General features: G+C 30.2%; 1 protein-coding gene across 1 annotated transcript in view; it reads right to left on the bottom strand.

Annotated features, from left to right (window-relative positions):
- The window catches only part of COL11A1 (collagen type XI alpha 1 chain), a 214,605-nt gene that overhangs the window by 121,812 nt on the left and 74,976 nt on the right, over positions 1–17,817 (bottom strand). Inside the window, exons 6-14 of the mRNA XM_082451859.1 lie at positions 12,944–13,060; positions 12,247–12,336; positions 10,044–10,298; positions 9,251–9,313; positions 7,843–7,884; positions 6,820–6,882; positions 6,095–6,169; positions 3,092–3,175; positions 955–1,011 (exon numbers count right to left, since the gene is read on the bottom strand). Of these exons, the coding sequence (XP_082307985.1) occupies positions 955–1,011; positions 3,092–3,175; positions 6,095–6,169; positions 6,820–6,882; positions 7,843–7,884; positions 9,251–9,313; positions 10,044–10,298; positions 12,247–12,336; positions 12,944–13,060 (846 nt within the window). The remainder of the gene's footprint in view (positions 1–954; positions 1,012–3,091; positions 3,176–6,094; positions 6,170–6,819; positions 6,883–7,842; positions 7,885–9,250; positions 9,314–10,043; positions 10,299–12,246; positions 12,337–12,943; positions 13,061–17,817) is intronic.

Genomic DNA, 17,817 nt, shown 5'->3' with positions numbered 1-17,817 from the left:
TATTTTTCCTCCTAATAAGATCAGTAAAACAGATTAAATAATTAGAAAACTATTTAATTGATTCAAATTTGAATAAAACAGTTTTACTGTGTCTACTAAGTAAACCAAAGATAAACTTTTAATGTTCAGAGTAATAATTTCTATAAATACCATTATTTCAATAAAACATTGTGAGCATATAAGATCATATTGAAAGTATACTACAGCTTTTTATATAAAAAAATACTTAAAATAGAAACTATTCCATTAATTTTAAAATCAATGTGAACTCAGGTTGGAATTCTACAATGTTCTTTTCTCTTAAGAAAAAAGTATGATTTAAAAAGAATCTTTGTTTTGTGTGTGTGTGAATTGCTACACTGCTTAGCATTTGGTAAGTTTCAAAATATTTTAAAAAATATATAGAATATTAGCTTGTCAGTAAGCTTGTAAGGAAAATAAAACACTTATTTTCCAAGAGTGTCTAAAAGACAGAATAATTTCTCTAATATCTGAAGCAGTTCATGGAATACTAGAGGCAACTTAAAGTTAAGCCAAGTCTCCTGCTTTCTCCTAAGATTATGGAAAAATTTTCATTGGCCTCAAATTCTTTTTTAATAAATTCTGTTTTACATAAAATTAAATCTCAAGAACTTACTGTACACTTGAACTTCAATAACTCAAACTATTATTCAAATAAATTATAGTTTGAAAAGTTAATAATTGGATATGTGATTCAATTATATTTTTCATTGTATTTATTTGATTTGAGAATTTTCCACTGTAACCTTTTCATTAAAATTTACTGAGGACTGAATTCAGAGAGATTTCTTAAATGGAAACAAAATCCAAGTATAAGTCGGTATATTTACCCTACTTTCACCAGCCAAAGATATGAAAACTGCCTGACCAAAGTTGCACAAGGAACTACTAATACAGGAATTTAAACATATATTATCTTTTTGGGTAACCTACCACAGGACCCGGTCTTCCAGTTAGACCCATTGGGCCAGGTGGACCTCTCAGAGCAATCTAGAAAATAAAATATAGCAAATTCAGGAATGCCTCCCTGGATGAGCATATTAAACCACAATATTCATTTGCACAAGTTACCCTTAAGTAGCAGCTCATCAACAGAGGTATAATAGCTACATAGTAGAAAGAGCACCTGGTTACTGAAGAATCACAAGTTTTTAGAATGACAAATTGACCTAATAAGTATCAGACATTTTTTAAGCTGTTGTGACTTATATACAATCTTGTACCATATATATTATGATTTATTCAATGATAAAAGTTAAAATAGATTTTAACATCTAATAAGAAATTTAATATCTGATGATTTTCCTCCTCAAAAGTGCATTCAGAATATTGTGTAGGCTTCTCTTAAGTATGTAGGTGCAATTCTCATTGACAATACTTTTAGATGTGAACAATTTGAAGTGCTTTAAGTAAAAGTTTTCTAGCAGTATTTTAGGAAAAACTATGACAATTCAAGCCAGATAGTAAAAAGCAAAATTGATCAGAAAGTGCTTAGATAATATAGTTATTTTAACAATTCTCAAATTTAATGCTTTATAGAAAAATACATTTATTTGGTAGAATCATAGGCATGATAGACTGATTACATGCACTACTGACACTGAATATTAGAAATGTGAAATTAGCACTTGGAAAGCTGGAACAAGTAGAGTAAAAGGATAAATATTTGACAGATGTTAAATTAGTATGGTGCGCTATTTTTTAATATTAGTGATTCCAAAAGATGAATATTTAGATTACCAAAACAGATATAAAAAATAATATTGTAATAGAAATAATGTAAAATCATATTAGAAAAGTGCATGAGATGAAAACAGTAATATCTCCAAAATTTCACTACTGACTCACCATGAGATTTTTGACAATACACTTCTTAATCCTTGAGATTAAATATCTGAAAAATTGGAATTATAATGCTTGCTACCTATTTCCAAGTAAGTTAAAAGGACTAATAAAATTAGGAATTCAATCACCTAATAAACTATTTAAGCTCAAATAATTACCTAAAATCTGTTCAAAGTAATAAAATTTATAAGTTGTAGGCATCATTAGTAAATCAATTTAAATTATTTTAGATTTGTATTATGCCAAGGTCTAATAAACAAATATTTAAGTTTTTCATTGTCTTTATAAATGATGTAACCAAACAATGGTATCTTTTCAGATTGATAGACTTACACTCTCAGATAATTTATGCACTCATAAGTTTATGGTGGTAAATAGTTGTCACCAAAATGATTTATATCACTTAGGAAGCAGGTACCCGTATCCATGCCAACTATAAGCCCTTTATTTCCTTTTTCCTTGAAAAGAAAAAAAGACTATACTATGAATAAAAGTATTATATGACTTTCAACACTTTCCTGATCCATTCTTTTGATTTCCTTACTATATTTTAACTGCACTGGAGCTAACTTAAAAAACAAACAATTTTATATTATATAAGTATACAGATAGTGGAAAGCTTTTAGCTGACAAACAAATATGAACTAAATGGATTTGGTTTAAAATATAGATTACAATGATTCGAGCTTAGAATACATATTTGAAGGTTTCTTTCCTCCACAAGAATGCCTAAGAAATTTAATTTTCTGGATTATTTGGGATATCCTGAATAATCTATAAGATTGGGTGGAAAAATTATTTTAAACTTTATCCTCTTACTTTATTCATTAATCATTGACATATGCCTTAACAGGGAAAACTGGATGTGAAAGATAAAGGGTGATACATATAAATCCATCAGTACTCTTTGAAAAAAAATTAGAAAATTTGTGTATTATGGTCTGCATGTTTTTGCCAGAATTATGTATGGCAACACTGCAAGGATCAGTCATTTAAATTAAATATTAAATTAAAGAAAATATTCCTATTGGAAAAATAGATATTATCTTAGTATCTTCTCCATCTAAATTCAACATACTATTCAGAAGTATTTTGTTCATAATAGTAGCACCCTCCAGATACACACACACACACACACACACACACACACACACACACACTTTCTCTCTCTTGCATAATTTGGCACAGAATCAGGTTATGGAGCTACATGTTGATCCTTTCTTACCCGAGCCTGCTGAAGAATGGCCTGGGCCTGAGCTTCCTGAGCAGAGATGATTGGTCCTTTGGAACCATCGCCACCATAACGAAACTAAGAAAAGATAACATACAGAAGCTCAAAATCAGAATTTCTCAAATAGGTGCCTTAATTACTAGATTAAAAACTACTTACTTAAAATGGTGGGATTTTACAAAAGTCCAAGGTAACTCCATCATGAATCATGATACCCAGATTTTTAAAAAAATTTTCTTTCTGTCCATTATGGAAGTTTTCTAGACCATGATTTACCACTTGTAGAAGAGACTACAGACTCCTTTACAATTTTAAATTCCATAATTTTTGAAAACTCTGGAATAAGCTATCATCCATTTCTTTACCTGCACAAACGCTACCCGTTCTACTCACTCATTTGTAGAAATTCTAAATGCACTAAGTTCGGTAGTGTTATAGATCAACTGCTATTTTGTTGAGCAAAACTTCTGGAATCTCTGTGAACACAGAGGAAATCTTCCTTGAGATAGATTCAGTTTGTTTACCTTTTCTTAAGTAATTATACTAGGAAGCTGATCCTTTCTGTATCCCTCTATAAAATGCTAAAGCTCCTTTTTAATTTTAACTCAAAATGCAGCATGAATAAATTTCTATGTTATTATTACTTGAATCTTTATAACATTTAAACAAATACACCAATTTTTTCCACAAGAACTTGGGCAACTTCATTTTAAAAATTTTTTTTATTGAAGTATAGTTGATTTACAAAGTTGTGTTAGTTTCTGGTGTACAGCAAAGTGATTCAGTTTTATATATATATATATATTATATATATATATATATAATATATATATATTATATATATATATATATAATATATATATATATATACTGAATATATGTGTATTATATTCTTTTTCATATTCTTTTCCATTATGGTTTATTATAAGATATTGAATATAGTTCTTTGTGCTATACAGAGGGACCTTGTTGTTTATCTATTTTATATTTAGTAGTTTGTATCTGCTAATCCCAAACTCCTAATTTATCCCTCCCCCTCCCTTCCCCTTTGGTAAGCATAGATTTGTTTTCTAAGTCTGTGAGTCTGTTTCTATTTTGTAAATACGTTCATTTGTATCATATTTTATATTCCACATATAAGTGATATCATATGATATTTGTCTTTCTCTGTCTGACTTACTTCATCCAGTATGATAATCTCTAGTTTCATCCATGTTGCTGCAAATGACATAATTTCATTCTTTTTAATGGCTGAATAGTATCCCATTTTATATATATATATATATATATATATATATATATATATGCCACATCTTCTTTATCCATTCATCTGTCACTGGACCTTTAGGTTGCTTCCATGTCTTGGCTATTGTAAATAGAGCTGCTATGAACATTGGGTGCATGTATCTTTTCAAATTTGAGTATTCTGTGGATATATGCCCAGGAGTGGGACTGCTGGATCATATGTTAACTTTATTTTTAGTTTTTTGAGGAACCTCCATACTGTTTTCCATAGTAGCTGCATCAATTTACATTCCCACTAACAGTGTAGGAGGTTTCCCTTTTCTCCACACCCTCTGCAGCATTTATTATTTGTAGTCTTTTTAATGATGGCCATTCTGACTGGCGTGAGTTGATACCTCATTGTAGATTGTATTTACACTTCTCTAATAATTAGCAATGTTTAGCATCTCTTCTTGTGCCTATTGGCCATCTGTATGTCTTCTTTGGAGAAATGTTTATTTAGGTCTTCTGCCCATTTTTTGATTGTTTTTTTTTTTGTTTTTGTTGTTACTGAGCTGGATGAGATGTTTGTATATTTTGGAAATTAAGTCCTTGATGGTCGCATCTTTTGCAAGTATTTTCTCCCAGTCTGTTGGTTGTCTTTTTGTTTTGTTTATGGTTTCCTTTGCTGTGCAAAAGCTTATAAACTTGATTAGGTCCCATTTGTTTAGTTTTGCTTTTATTTCTAGTACCTTGGAAGACTGACCCAAGAAAACATTGCTATGATTTATGTCAAAGAATGTTTTGCCTATGTTCTCTTCTAGAAGTTTTATGGTGTCATGTCTTATATTTAAGTCTTTAAGCCATTTTGAGTTTATTTTTGTGTATGGTGTGAGGGTGTGTTCTAACTTCATTGATTTACATGGGGCTCTCCAACTTTCCCAGCACCCCTTGCTAAAAAGATCGTCTTTTCCCCATTGTATATTCTTGCCTCCTTTGTCAAAGATTAATTGACCATAGGTGTGTGGGTTTACTTCTGGGCTCTCTACTCTGTTCCATTGATCCATATGTCTGTTTTTGTGCCAATACCATGCTGCTTTGATTACCGTGGCTTTGTAATATTGTCTGAATTCTGGGAGGGTTATGCCTCCAGCTTTGTTCTTTTTCCTAAGGATTGCTTTGGCAATTCTGGGTCTTTTATGGTTCCATATACATTTTAGGATTTTTTGTTCTAGTTCTGTGAAAAATGTCAAGGTTAATTTGATAGAGGTTGCATTAAATCTAGATTGCTTTGGGTCGTATGGCCATTTTAACAATATTAATTCTTTTGGGCAACTTTAAAAAGCAATCTTAAGGTAAAACAAATAATTTTTGGACAATGAATAATAACACTATAGATATATCATATTTAAAAAGTATTAGCTCGTGTCTATATGGTGGTAAATAGCATATTAACTTTATGTTAATACATGAAATGCATGTTACTCATATGACTCAGGATAAAGCACATGATTAAAAATATTAAGAAAATCCTCTAAGATTTGTTGTCAAAAAATATAATGAAATAATAAAGCCTTAGTTCTACTGCAGAAATAAATATTTACCAGAATTTTGTTTTAGCAAAATTTATCACAATTTCTGAAGGCTGCTTCATTTCAAGTATCTCTACCTCATACAATGGTTTTTTGATTGATCTATAATATGGTTCCGCAATATTTGTCAGCAGTAGGTTGACAAAACATTGGGTCATCTTTATAACTATAAAAAACATACCGGTAACACTAACATGGTACCAGGAGGACCAGGTAAACCATCAGCCCCTGGTAGACCAGGACGTCCTGGGGGACCCTAGGGAAGTAAATAAAATCATCAAAATTAATCAATAAACAAAATAATTAGAAACAGAATGACTTTGAGTACCATAAGTCTACATTATCTACTTTGTGTTTGTCCTCTACTCCTTGGTTAATCTCCTTTTAGTAAGTATACCTAGAGAGGATTGCATTTCATTGCAGTAGTTTTATATAATTTAAATAATGTACAAGTTTATTGGCTACTCAAGGAAGGAGAAAAAAAGGGATTTTACAAGAAGAGTTTCAATAGACTTAACACAAATGGTCTATTTCACCACGTGATCCAGGATGTGATCTTCAAATTAGGATGCAACCTTATTAATTCATTCTATCAGTATTCAACTAGTCATGAGAGTTCCTGGTAAATATGTCTGAACTCAAAAGGAAGAACTTAATCTAATGTATTGGGTTCATATCAAAATGGAAATTGATTAAAAATAAAAAATTTTCTTACTAATTATAACATAGATAAATGCACATTCTTTCACCTCACTTTTAAACTTATAGTTAGAAAAGTTAAACAAAATTTTGCACAACACTGAATTCGTATGTTATCCAAGTGAGAATAATATGTTAAACCTGTAGAATATATTTTAATTCTTTTCATTTATGTTGCATTCTTTTGTTATGAGTCCCTTCACTTACCCTCTCGCCAGGGTCACCAGGGGGTCCAGTGGGGCCTTGTAGACCTGGAGGACCCATAAGACCCTACAGAGAAATAAACCATGATTTGAGTTAGATTCCTGATTTCATTAGTATTCAGGCAAATTCATCCTACCAAAATCAAAGAAGAACTCGTATTCATAAATAAACACTCTTCTCCCAAACAATTGCCCTATTTATCTTCCCATAAAAAGAGAACATATAGGGACCACTTTGTAGCTAGCTCAACTCTTCCTCTACGAGGCTGCTCTCAGGGTAGAGACAGACATTCCAAGGAAGAACAGGAAAGGAAATCCTGCCAATGTACAGTCCCTGAGGTGGAAGTTGGTTCCCAGTTCTTACTGAAGAAATGTTATACTCATTCAATTAGACTGCAAAAATGTGACAGTGAAGTTGAAATGTAGAAATCATTTATATTCTTTATGGGTAAAAGTATTTAAAGGCATCAGTATAATATATTTATTTCACATGACAAGAATTTAATTAATTCCACAAAGGAAAGAAGATTTCTTACAAAGTCAGATCAGTACAACTACCTGACAATAAAGACACCCTGATGAGTAACATTAGCCTTATTAGGAAATGACAATGGAAGCTGATAGTCACTCCATTCAGAAGTACAGATAAGGCAGCTACAGTCCACTTAGAATTCTCAGCTCTATTCTTTGAGATATATCTATACCTTTAAAAAAAAAAAAAAGAGGGCTATTTTTTACTTTTATAACTTTCAGGCACAAAGTTGAAGATGAGATTAGAAAAGTCAGAGATATTTAAGCAACAAAAATATTTAAAACAAAATTTAATTTCATAGCTCTCAAAAGAATATCATTTGGATAGCCAAATCAGAAAGTGATTCAAGGCCACCGGGTCCTCTGACCAAGTATTTGCCTCTATAATTCAATACTCAAATTAGTCTAAAATGTATAAATTCAACAGTGTAATAGAAATCTTATATCTGATTATTAAAAAAATCAAGACAAAAATAATCTTAAAACATTTACATACCGCAGGTCCTGCTGGCCCTGGTGGTCCTTCAATAAGCATGCCCTACAGTTAAAAAAGATAGAGTCATTACTAGGGCAGTAACCCCTAACCTCTTATCTAATTGGCTCTTAGAAAGCACCACATCATTGCATTTTAAAAGGTAAATTATCTGTTCCTACATATAAAACAATTACAAGCATTTTTGCACAGGGAAGGGAGGAAATTAAAAATGATAGAAGACATAATCCCTGTCCTGAGAAAATCTGTGAACTAATTAGCAAGGAAATAAATATTCAGATAAGTAATATTACAAAGAGAATATGCTAAGTGCTCCCCAAAAGGGCAAAGACATTTAACCAAGTTTTCCCTAGCACCCAGAATAATGCTGGGCACAAAGCAAGAACCTGATAAATATTTGCTGTGTGAATGAAAGGATGGAAGAAAGTGGCACCTAAGCACTTTAACTCAGGGAAAGGGGAGAAAAGTCCATGTTAAAGAACTGGACATAAATACAAGTTCTTAAAAAGACAAGAGAATAGAATACTATTTCAGGATAAGAACCCAATTCTAGAAAGTTTATGATTCTACTGCTGAAAACTGTCTTGTCATTTAAAAAGTTGGATGTAAATTTTCATAACAAGGACAAATTTATTCAGAAAAAATATTTTTAAAGACTTTGGTGAGCATATGATGTGCTTTCTCAGATTTTGGAGTAATAAACAGACAACAATGTTCTTAGAGATGCATCTTTTTTATCTTTATCTTCTCCATCTTTTATAAAAATTTTATGTCTTTGCAGTTCCTGAAATGATTTTCATTAGCATGAGGCAAATAGTTAAACATACTTCCTTTAGTTCTAATGCAATACTTTTCTCAAATTGCTGATTAGGGAGAACAACAGTAAAATTGACTTCCAGTAAGAATTTGCTTCTTACCAATATCTTGAGTGGTAGTAACATTAATATAAATCTTCAAATCACTTTTGAAGTGATTTGAAGATTTTTTCCAATGGAAGAAAAGGAAACAAATTTTAAAAAGAACGTTTTCATATTATTACATGATGTGATTTGAATATGAAACAAATAAGTACTATGTCAAATAATATATTTCTAATAATGTTAAGTTATAGCAATTAGAGGAGAAAATCACTGGACTGGAAAATAGAAGAGGTAAAGTCTGGTCATATCTCAACCACCAAACATTTGAACCCTTTGGGTCTTAGGTTTCTTAGTTTTAAAATGAGAGAATTAGACTAAAACATTGTCGGTTAGTTTCAAATTCCAAAATTCTGTATCTCTATATTTTTTTGGTTTATTGAAATTCTACTTGCCAGAACTGGCCTTACTAACTCATTACTTGTGGCATTGTAAACATATGGACATTAGAATTTTCAATGGTACTATTACAATGTATTCATACCAGTACTTACAGGTTCAACTACTGCTGGCTCTCCTTTCTGTCCTTTTTCTCCATATGCACCATGGCCATTTATCTGTTGAGTGAAAAATTCAAGCAGCCTGTCTTTAAGTAAATAAGGCCATTTAAGTATTTTTAGAAGATCATTTAATCATCTAAGTGCATTTAAAACAATCTATTAAAATGTGTTTTTTAACATAGAAACCTATTAAAGTTTTAAATACTGAAAATATACAAAGGGAAACACAATGAACATTAATGCTAAATCTTGAATGAGATTGAACAATTGTTTCTTAAGGACATATTATAAAAAGATAAAGATATCTGTCGACCTCATTATTATTCCAAGGCACTAAGCAAAAAGTGTCATCAAATTAAATTCAAGAAAATAGAGGTGGAGGGAAGAAATGGGTGAAGGGGTTCAAAAGGTTAAATAATAATAATTATAATGATAAAATGATAATTAATATGGTGCATTCCTGAGCATCACCAGAAAAGAAAAATAAATAAAACAGTCTAAAAATTAGAAAATAGTCTTAGTACCCAGAATGACAATGCCAAGAAAACTTGGATGCAACTCTATGAAAGATTATTCTTTCAAATGAAGACTCCAGTAGTGTGGCCTGAGATACAACTGCTGAAGATCCCCATGAGGAAGAATCTATCAAGGTATCCTAGTAGTGATAAATATTCATAATTTATATAAGAACATATCCTACATTTTAAACCTGAAAAGACATCAAGATGAACATGAAAATACTCCAGAAATAAGACATACATGGACACAGAGCAGAATACTGACTTACACTTGTTTCTGTGATATCTGTTTCTGCTGGAACACCTGGACCAAATTCTTCATTAGTGGGGCTTGTTGGTTTATCTTCATATTCTTTATAGTCATAAAAATCATATTCGCCTAAATCTCCATCTACCAGAAGATCAGAGTCCCTGCCGTCTATTTCTTTGTTTTCATATAGCATATCCTCAGAATTTTTCCTCTGGGAATCATAATCCTCTCCAGTTAGATATTCTTCAGTAAATACTTCTTCAACCGGATTTGGCTATTAATTTAAGTCGCAAGGAATTGGAGAACATGAAGTTTACTGTTAGTAAAGCAAGGTAAGCATTTGCAATTACAGTTTGATGGAATGTGACAGGAAGTGGTCTGAATACTACTCAAGCAAGTCTGAAAGCTGGGAAAGACAGCCTTTCAGCATTATTGAAAGAAATATTTTTGTACATTGGTATGTACAAGGAAATATTGCTTTCAAAGAACTTTTGCCAATAAACTGCAAATATTCACATAGATTCAACATGTGTATTTGCTTGTTCCATTGGAAAAAACTTGTTATGCAATTGATATTTACTTTATAGTTTGACTTGAATAATATATATATGTATATATAGAAAATATATAGATAAAGCTTTGCTTAATTTTCAAATCTCCCAGAACCTCATAATGAAATATAATTGCTACCAGAAAAGCCATGTAAGTTTGACTCTCAATCCGAAAAATAAAATATTAATGCCAATATTGAGATTTATCATTGCAATATTTATGCAGAGTATCTAGAATGTAGGGAAGTATTATATCACCAAAGAGTTCTTTACAGCAAATAAAATATAAATTAGAGTCCTCAGAATTTAATACAATAGAATATATCACTGTATAGTCTCATAAAGAGTATGAGACTATTCACTTAAAGTAAAAATTACATCAAAAATACTATCTCAGAGATACAGAAAAATAAAGCTAGTATAATTTCCTTTTTTCATAAATAATTCCTCATTAATAGCATAAATCTTAATGATATTTATTAGGTAATTAGGGGCCATATGATTTTGATGAGGTTCAAATTAAATAATTTATCTTGCTACTTTTGAATTTCATAAATAACTTGTTTGCTATAGCATAGTGAATCTAGATGATAGAACAATATTGAATAATAAGTAGTGTTACATAAAGTCATGTGAATGAAAAATGTGGCTAAATGATTAATTTAGTGATTGTTAACTAAAATAAAATGTCCAATAACCATAATATTTTTATATTCTTAAACAATGAGTATATACTATCATTAGGGGGTGCATATCATCTGGGATCAGAATATTACTAAGTTCATAGATCTGAGCAAAAGACGAATGAATTTGGGTATATAAATAAACATCTTGAATCAAGATAACCATTTTTGGAAAATGATTATTTTGGACTAGATGAAACTTGAAATCAGTTCTTACCCTAAAATGTTATTATTCTAAATTATGTGTTTGCATGTAAAGTCTCACTGAGTTAATTTGCCTCACTGGGACACATGTTATATAAATTTTTAATAACTAAAATGATTCAGGTATTCCTCATACCAGGTGACAGGAATTTAACAGTTAAATTGAATTGTATACTTATTTTTTCATAATCAGAATATATGCATAGTATGAAATTCAGGAATATTGTTCTATTTGTACCTGTATGTACTTAAACATTTTCATAGAAAGGACTGGGAAAGGTTAAGATATAATATTTTAACCATAATTAAGTTTGAAAATGTAAATAGCCATTAAAACCAACTAAGACTATATTTTCTCAAAATATTTGTGTCATAAAAATGCATGATTATTGGTCAGATGGAGTAAATTCTAATTGTATCATTTGATGATACAGTTGTTACTTTAGAGGATTCTCCTCCTCACAGAAGGGTCATGTTGTGAATACCCTTAATCACAACATTTTGAGAAGCTTGCTCAATCCCAGGAGGAATCAAGAAAATGATAGCAGCCAATTCAGTTTGATCAATTTAGCATTTGCATGAAGCAAAGAGTCATGCAAAACCTGAATTGACATTAATTTTAAATGAACTGTTTTTAGTAATAGTGAGCCAATTCTATTGTTTCTCTTACCTCAGTAAAAGAATAAAAATGTAAAACTTTTCAGAGGTTATAGATTCTTCCAGAGTGAAATATATCAAGAAATATTACACATTTTAAAAATTTAATGCAGTCTATGAGCATTACCTCATTTTGTCCAGATACACGCCTAGGAGCTTCTGTCTGGTAACTTTCTGTTCCATAGTTGTATTCTTGAAAATCATCAACAATATTTGCCTAATAGTAAATTCAAAAGAAAAGCAATTAGTAAAAATGTAAGGTAATCCAAAATCTATGGAAATCATGATTTAACTGGGGTATCGTATTAGCCAAATGAGTATTTATCTAGTTGGGTTAGGACAATGACTCATCATCAGAGATCTTCCAGCTTATCTAGGAGAGATCTTGATTGCTTTTTCTTTGCTACCTTTACCCCTAGCTTGGCTTTTGCTGCCGCTTGATAACTTTTCTTCTTCTTGGTTGCAAATTTTTCAGATTTAGGGGGTGTAAACTTTTTGGACTTTTCCTTTGAGTTAGTGGCCACTGTCTTCGTCTTCATTTTGAAATTGAATTTCTTTTTCTGTAAAATGTGGTGAAAGATGGAATGGAAAACATAAATAAAATGAAAAGGGAAATAAAGAGCATGGATGAAAGGAAGGATAAGCAAAGCAAACCGGGCATCATTCCTTCAGGACAGCTACTGTCAAATAAAAATCACAGTTATCAGGTCATAGAAATCAGATGAATAAAAGGTTTATGATAAGTTTGAGGAAAAGTGGACATAAGGAACCACAGGATGACAAACAGCAGGACACCACACACAAAGGCGCTACTTTGCTTTTACCTCGGTTTGTGCTATTGTCTCCTCAGTTACAGTGGGAATCTCTGTTACACTTTCAGCCTCTTTATATTCTGCTTCCCCATACTCATAGTCATATTCCATTATATCCTCAGGTGCATACTACATCGCAAAGGAAAAAATATCAGGCAATTTTGTTAGTTGCAGGCAATACTATTAACAAAATGGTAATCATGTTCTTAACTTTTACCAGTAAGAGTTAAGAGACAAGGAAATACTGTTATTTAAATATTACTTCGTGTTACAAGAAGTAATACTGTCTTATACAGAGTATAATAACATAGTGACAAAGCAGGTTTTCTAAGAGCAGAATAGTGGTTAGGATTGTGAGGAAATTAAAAGTTTAGAATATTAATTCAAACTTTTAATTGTTGAACATTAATTCAAACATAGCAATTACATACTTGGACATAGTTGTTAAATAGTCATGTTAATTTTGATTTGTAAAAATTGCTACATAAGGCTCCTTTATCTTACAACAATTTCAATGGGTACTTTTTTTTTCCATTAAACTACATGTTTAAAAATAAAAGTATGGAGAATAGTCTTCCCAAGTATGAAAGAATTTTCATATCTATTATGATATGGAAAGGGGAGAGGAACGAAAGGGAACAGAGTAACATGAAATGAGTCTATATTTTATTTGGAATACTGGAACCGATGGAAAAATACAGTCTAACGTTTATTCAGAAATAACTAATTTGCTATAGACTTATTTAAGATCAAAATGAGCACAGAATAATTGTGAACCAGTAAAAGATTCAAAATTAGATCTGTTTATAATTAATACATTTCAGTTTTACAAATACTGCATTTTTTCTATTGAAGAAAGAGCATAACACTTAGATACCTTAAACCATGTAAATGTAGCTCAAACTGAAAAATGGAATACTAGATTATTCTGTATTAAAAAAAAATTTAGGAGAAAGAGGTATGTTTCTCAGTAGAGGGATATGCAATACAATCCTTAATATTAAATGATGAGGAAAATAACATGCTTGCTCACCTTCAGAGCCAAACATCTCTATCAAAATTTTAATTTTTAAACACCAACATAGGTATTGTGAAACATATATTAATTATTGGTTTTAATTAAAATAAATGTAAATCCATTAAGATCATATATAACAAAAGATATTAAGCAGCAAACTCAACAAGCTAAAACTCATATATATTTATATATTATTTATAATATATATTTATGTATAGGTATATATATATTTATGTATATACATACATATATATTTATTATGTATAATATACATTTATGTATATAGGTATACATATATTTATTATGTATAATACATATTTATGTGTGTATATATACATATATATGTATGTGTATATATATCTATATATATGCATATGTGTGTATATATATATGTGTGTGTGTGTGTATATATATATATATATATATATGTATATATATATATATATGCTAAAAGCAACCTATTTGAAATTCCCTAAGTATTATATTTGGTAACATTTTAATTATATCCCAACTGGACCTCTCTTGGTATTTTTAAATTGCCAAAAAATCCCTTTTAATGCGCCAGAAAAATAACTCTTCACCACATGTCTTTTAGAGAACTGTGATCACTGTGCCTTCTAATTTTAAAGCTCTATTAGATGTAGCAATGCAAATGAGTGCAAATTTCACAAAGACATATAATGAGACATGTTCAAAACTGACCCCCTGGCAATATGGTATATCTGGCCCTTAATGAAATACCCTCACTAGAGGAAACTTTTCTAGATGGTTCAGCTGAAGGTCATATTGAAATATATAGACATACTTTCAGTGTTTGTGATTGTCAAAACTTCAATTTGATTAAATTAATTGAAATTGATTCATAATTTTATCTATCCAGTAATAGTTTATCATTGAATATACAATTGAAAGACTTCAACAAATCTTTATTCTAATTAGAATTTGAGTAGAATTTGTTAAAATAGAAGAATGCATATATAATTTTTTGAACACTTGTGTTTCTTCATGACTCTGCAAGCAAGATATAATGCCAACTATTTCTAGGAAAAGGTAAAGTGAGTATTAATAACACCATTAAATAAATAAAACAATTAAATACTGAATTTAGATACATATTAAAAGAATTAATGGAAACTGAATATTGTCTAATGAATAATTTTTTCCGTAGTTATAGTCACACATGTTGGAATAAGAAACAGTGGATTTATATAATTACTAGCTGGCAGCTTGAAGTTAAAACATGAAAAAAGATTAGCCAGGCTAATTTATGCTTTAGAGTTTTAAAATTAAGCAGACTTTTCAGAATCATATGCATCTACAGTGAATTGTAAAAACATAAGACAATATATAAAGGCATGAAGGACTGTAAAAATTGACAATTTAAATGCATCTTAAATGAAGCCTGGTATTCAAAGCAGCCAATTACCTTTATATCTTTATATCATGTTTTTTTTTTCCTTATAGGAGGAAACCTTTTCCAACCTCCATAATTCTCTCCTCTATTTAAATTTTTTCCACATGGAGATCAACCAGACTAGCTGTGGTCGTAGAATAATGAAGGCAGTAACATGCTTACCTGCTTAGGCACTAAAGCACATCCTTTTCTTAGAGCCATTCAGGAGTCAGTGAAAAGAATCACTGCTTCTCTTCTCCTTATTTCTTTATCTAAACAACATGCCCCTTCTGGTGGGTATTGATATACTTAGCACTTTGCTGGTCTACACGAAGCTTTACAACCGATTTTTGGAGATGATTCTCCCTTCTTACTACGGAATTTGGGGGTGTCTCAAAGACAGGTAAAGAAGAGAGAACTACTTGTAATCAATCAGATGAATATATGCAAAAAGACGTGCAGTGATGGAAAGATTTCATCTATGATCTGTGAGTTGCCTAGCATAAGTTATAGTATGTGAGAAGGGGTCTTCTTCCTGAAATGTCAAGTCTGTTCTTATTCAGTTTGTTAGAAAAATAGTGGCATAAGTAAGTATCTGAACGTCTTTGAGAACTAGAATATATGATAAATATTGAGTGCAAAAAATATTAAGGTAAGAAATTTCTTTATAAAATATTGTTTTTCCCTTGCTTCTTCTTCCTTTTCCATCCTTTATATATATATATTTAAAAAGAAGAACATCAATTGCCTACTGTATAAAGGGCATTGTAGTCTGTGTAGCACATTAAGAAAGAACCATATGTAGATTTAACATCTAATTTCTTATTAAGATAAAAGAATAATTTAACACGATGGTTTAATACAAGACCATCATAATTTTAATATTAGTTACTTTGCTATATAAATGGTATTGTGGAAGTTCACATAAAATAACAGTTTGATATTATCACCATGTTTAAATCTATCTTCATTTTACATTTCACTCTATGATGATGATGCGATACTGTGGCAAACACATAAAAAATGTAATCTTAACAATGAATTAAAATTTGTTATTTAGAGGATATGAACTATACAAAATCACAAGTTGAAGAAAACACATTTGAGTTAATTTATAAAATAAATTGACATATTTATTAATCCAAATCAGAATAATAAATATGCAATTTTACAAATTTATTAATTGTAAATTAAGCAATATAAAGTACAACATGTATGTTTGATGCTCTATTTTGTACTTTATGTTCTTTATTCACTGGTAACATTGCATTCCTATTTTGTATAGGTAAAACATCTGTAGTACAATTATTAAAATGCATATTTGTAATATAATGATGTATTAATGGCTATAGTTCAAAAGTAATATAAGGATGGCTTACTAATTCTGTTAACCAGGTGTTTTTCATGTTAGTATATAATAGTTATCTTATTATTGAAATATCAATGTAATTTAGTACTGGGGGAAAAAGTGAGAGCTGATTCTTCAAAAAAACTTTTCATTGTGACATATTCAACATAGAAATTGTAAGAAATGCTATTATTGCATCACCCAACCAGATTTTCATGTAGCTTTTATTATAGCAGCATGCTCTTTTCCTCATCAGTTGCCTCTAGCAAAAACAAGTTTGATTTATCAACAGAATGTTAAATTTATGAATCAACAACTAAGGTCAAAAAGGGAAAGTCTACTTTTCAATGAATTTAAGATAAAAATGGTTAAAAATATTATTTTGCTTTAAAATAACTCCGCTTACCTGATGCAGTAGCATTAAAACATGGGAATAAAACACCTCAAGGTGATATAATAAGAATGCATACTTTCAATCTTCCAAAAATCAGAGCTATATCTGTTACTAAAAAGAACAAGACTTATCTTTCTTAAAACGAGCAAAATAAATCTCATCCATCTTCAGCACGCATACTAAATGTTATAAATTTTAATATTGAATCACCACATAATCTCTAAGATATAAAACCATTAAAACCTGATGGATATTTTACCTATCCTCTTGGAATTCACAGACTGTTTTAATAAATCATGAGGGAATTCACAGACTGTTTTAATAAATCATGAGGTAATAAAAAGAATGAAGCACTTGAGAACTGTGAAAGAAGCAAACACAAATATCCAAGTAATTTCTCCTTTTTCTCTCATATTTGCTTTCTGTTAGCTTCTTAAGACTTTATCCTGTTTTAAAAAAACATTAATATTAAGTCATGGAAAAGATCAGTGCAACAGAATTCACTATCATACCTTAAAAAGGAAAGTAATGTCAAAAAATATATTTCAAGCACTTAAATGGTAAAATCCAAATTGAATTCACATGCAGAAATAACAGTAAATTAAAATTAAGAGATTAAGATCCTAACCTATTCTAAATAGTAGAACTCAAAAGATGGTATCTAATAGTATTTTAATAGTCAAGAAGAAAGCTATTTGAGTTATGTTCAAACATAAGGACAGTCTTGATGCTT

This window comes from Balaenoptera physalus, assembly GCF_965194825.1.
Source record: "Balaenoptera physalus genome assembly, chromosome: 1".
Taxonomy (NCBI): Eukaryota; Metazoa; Chordata; class Mammalia; order Artiodactyla; family Balaenopteridae; genus Balaenoptera; species Balaenoptera physalus.
The sequence above is the reverse complement of the archived record's forward strand: the minus strand, read 5'-3'. Positions and strand labels throughout refer to the sequence as shown.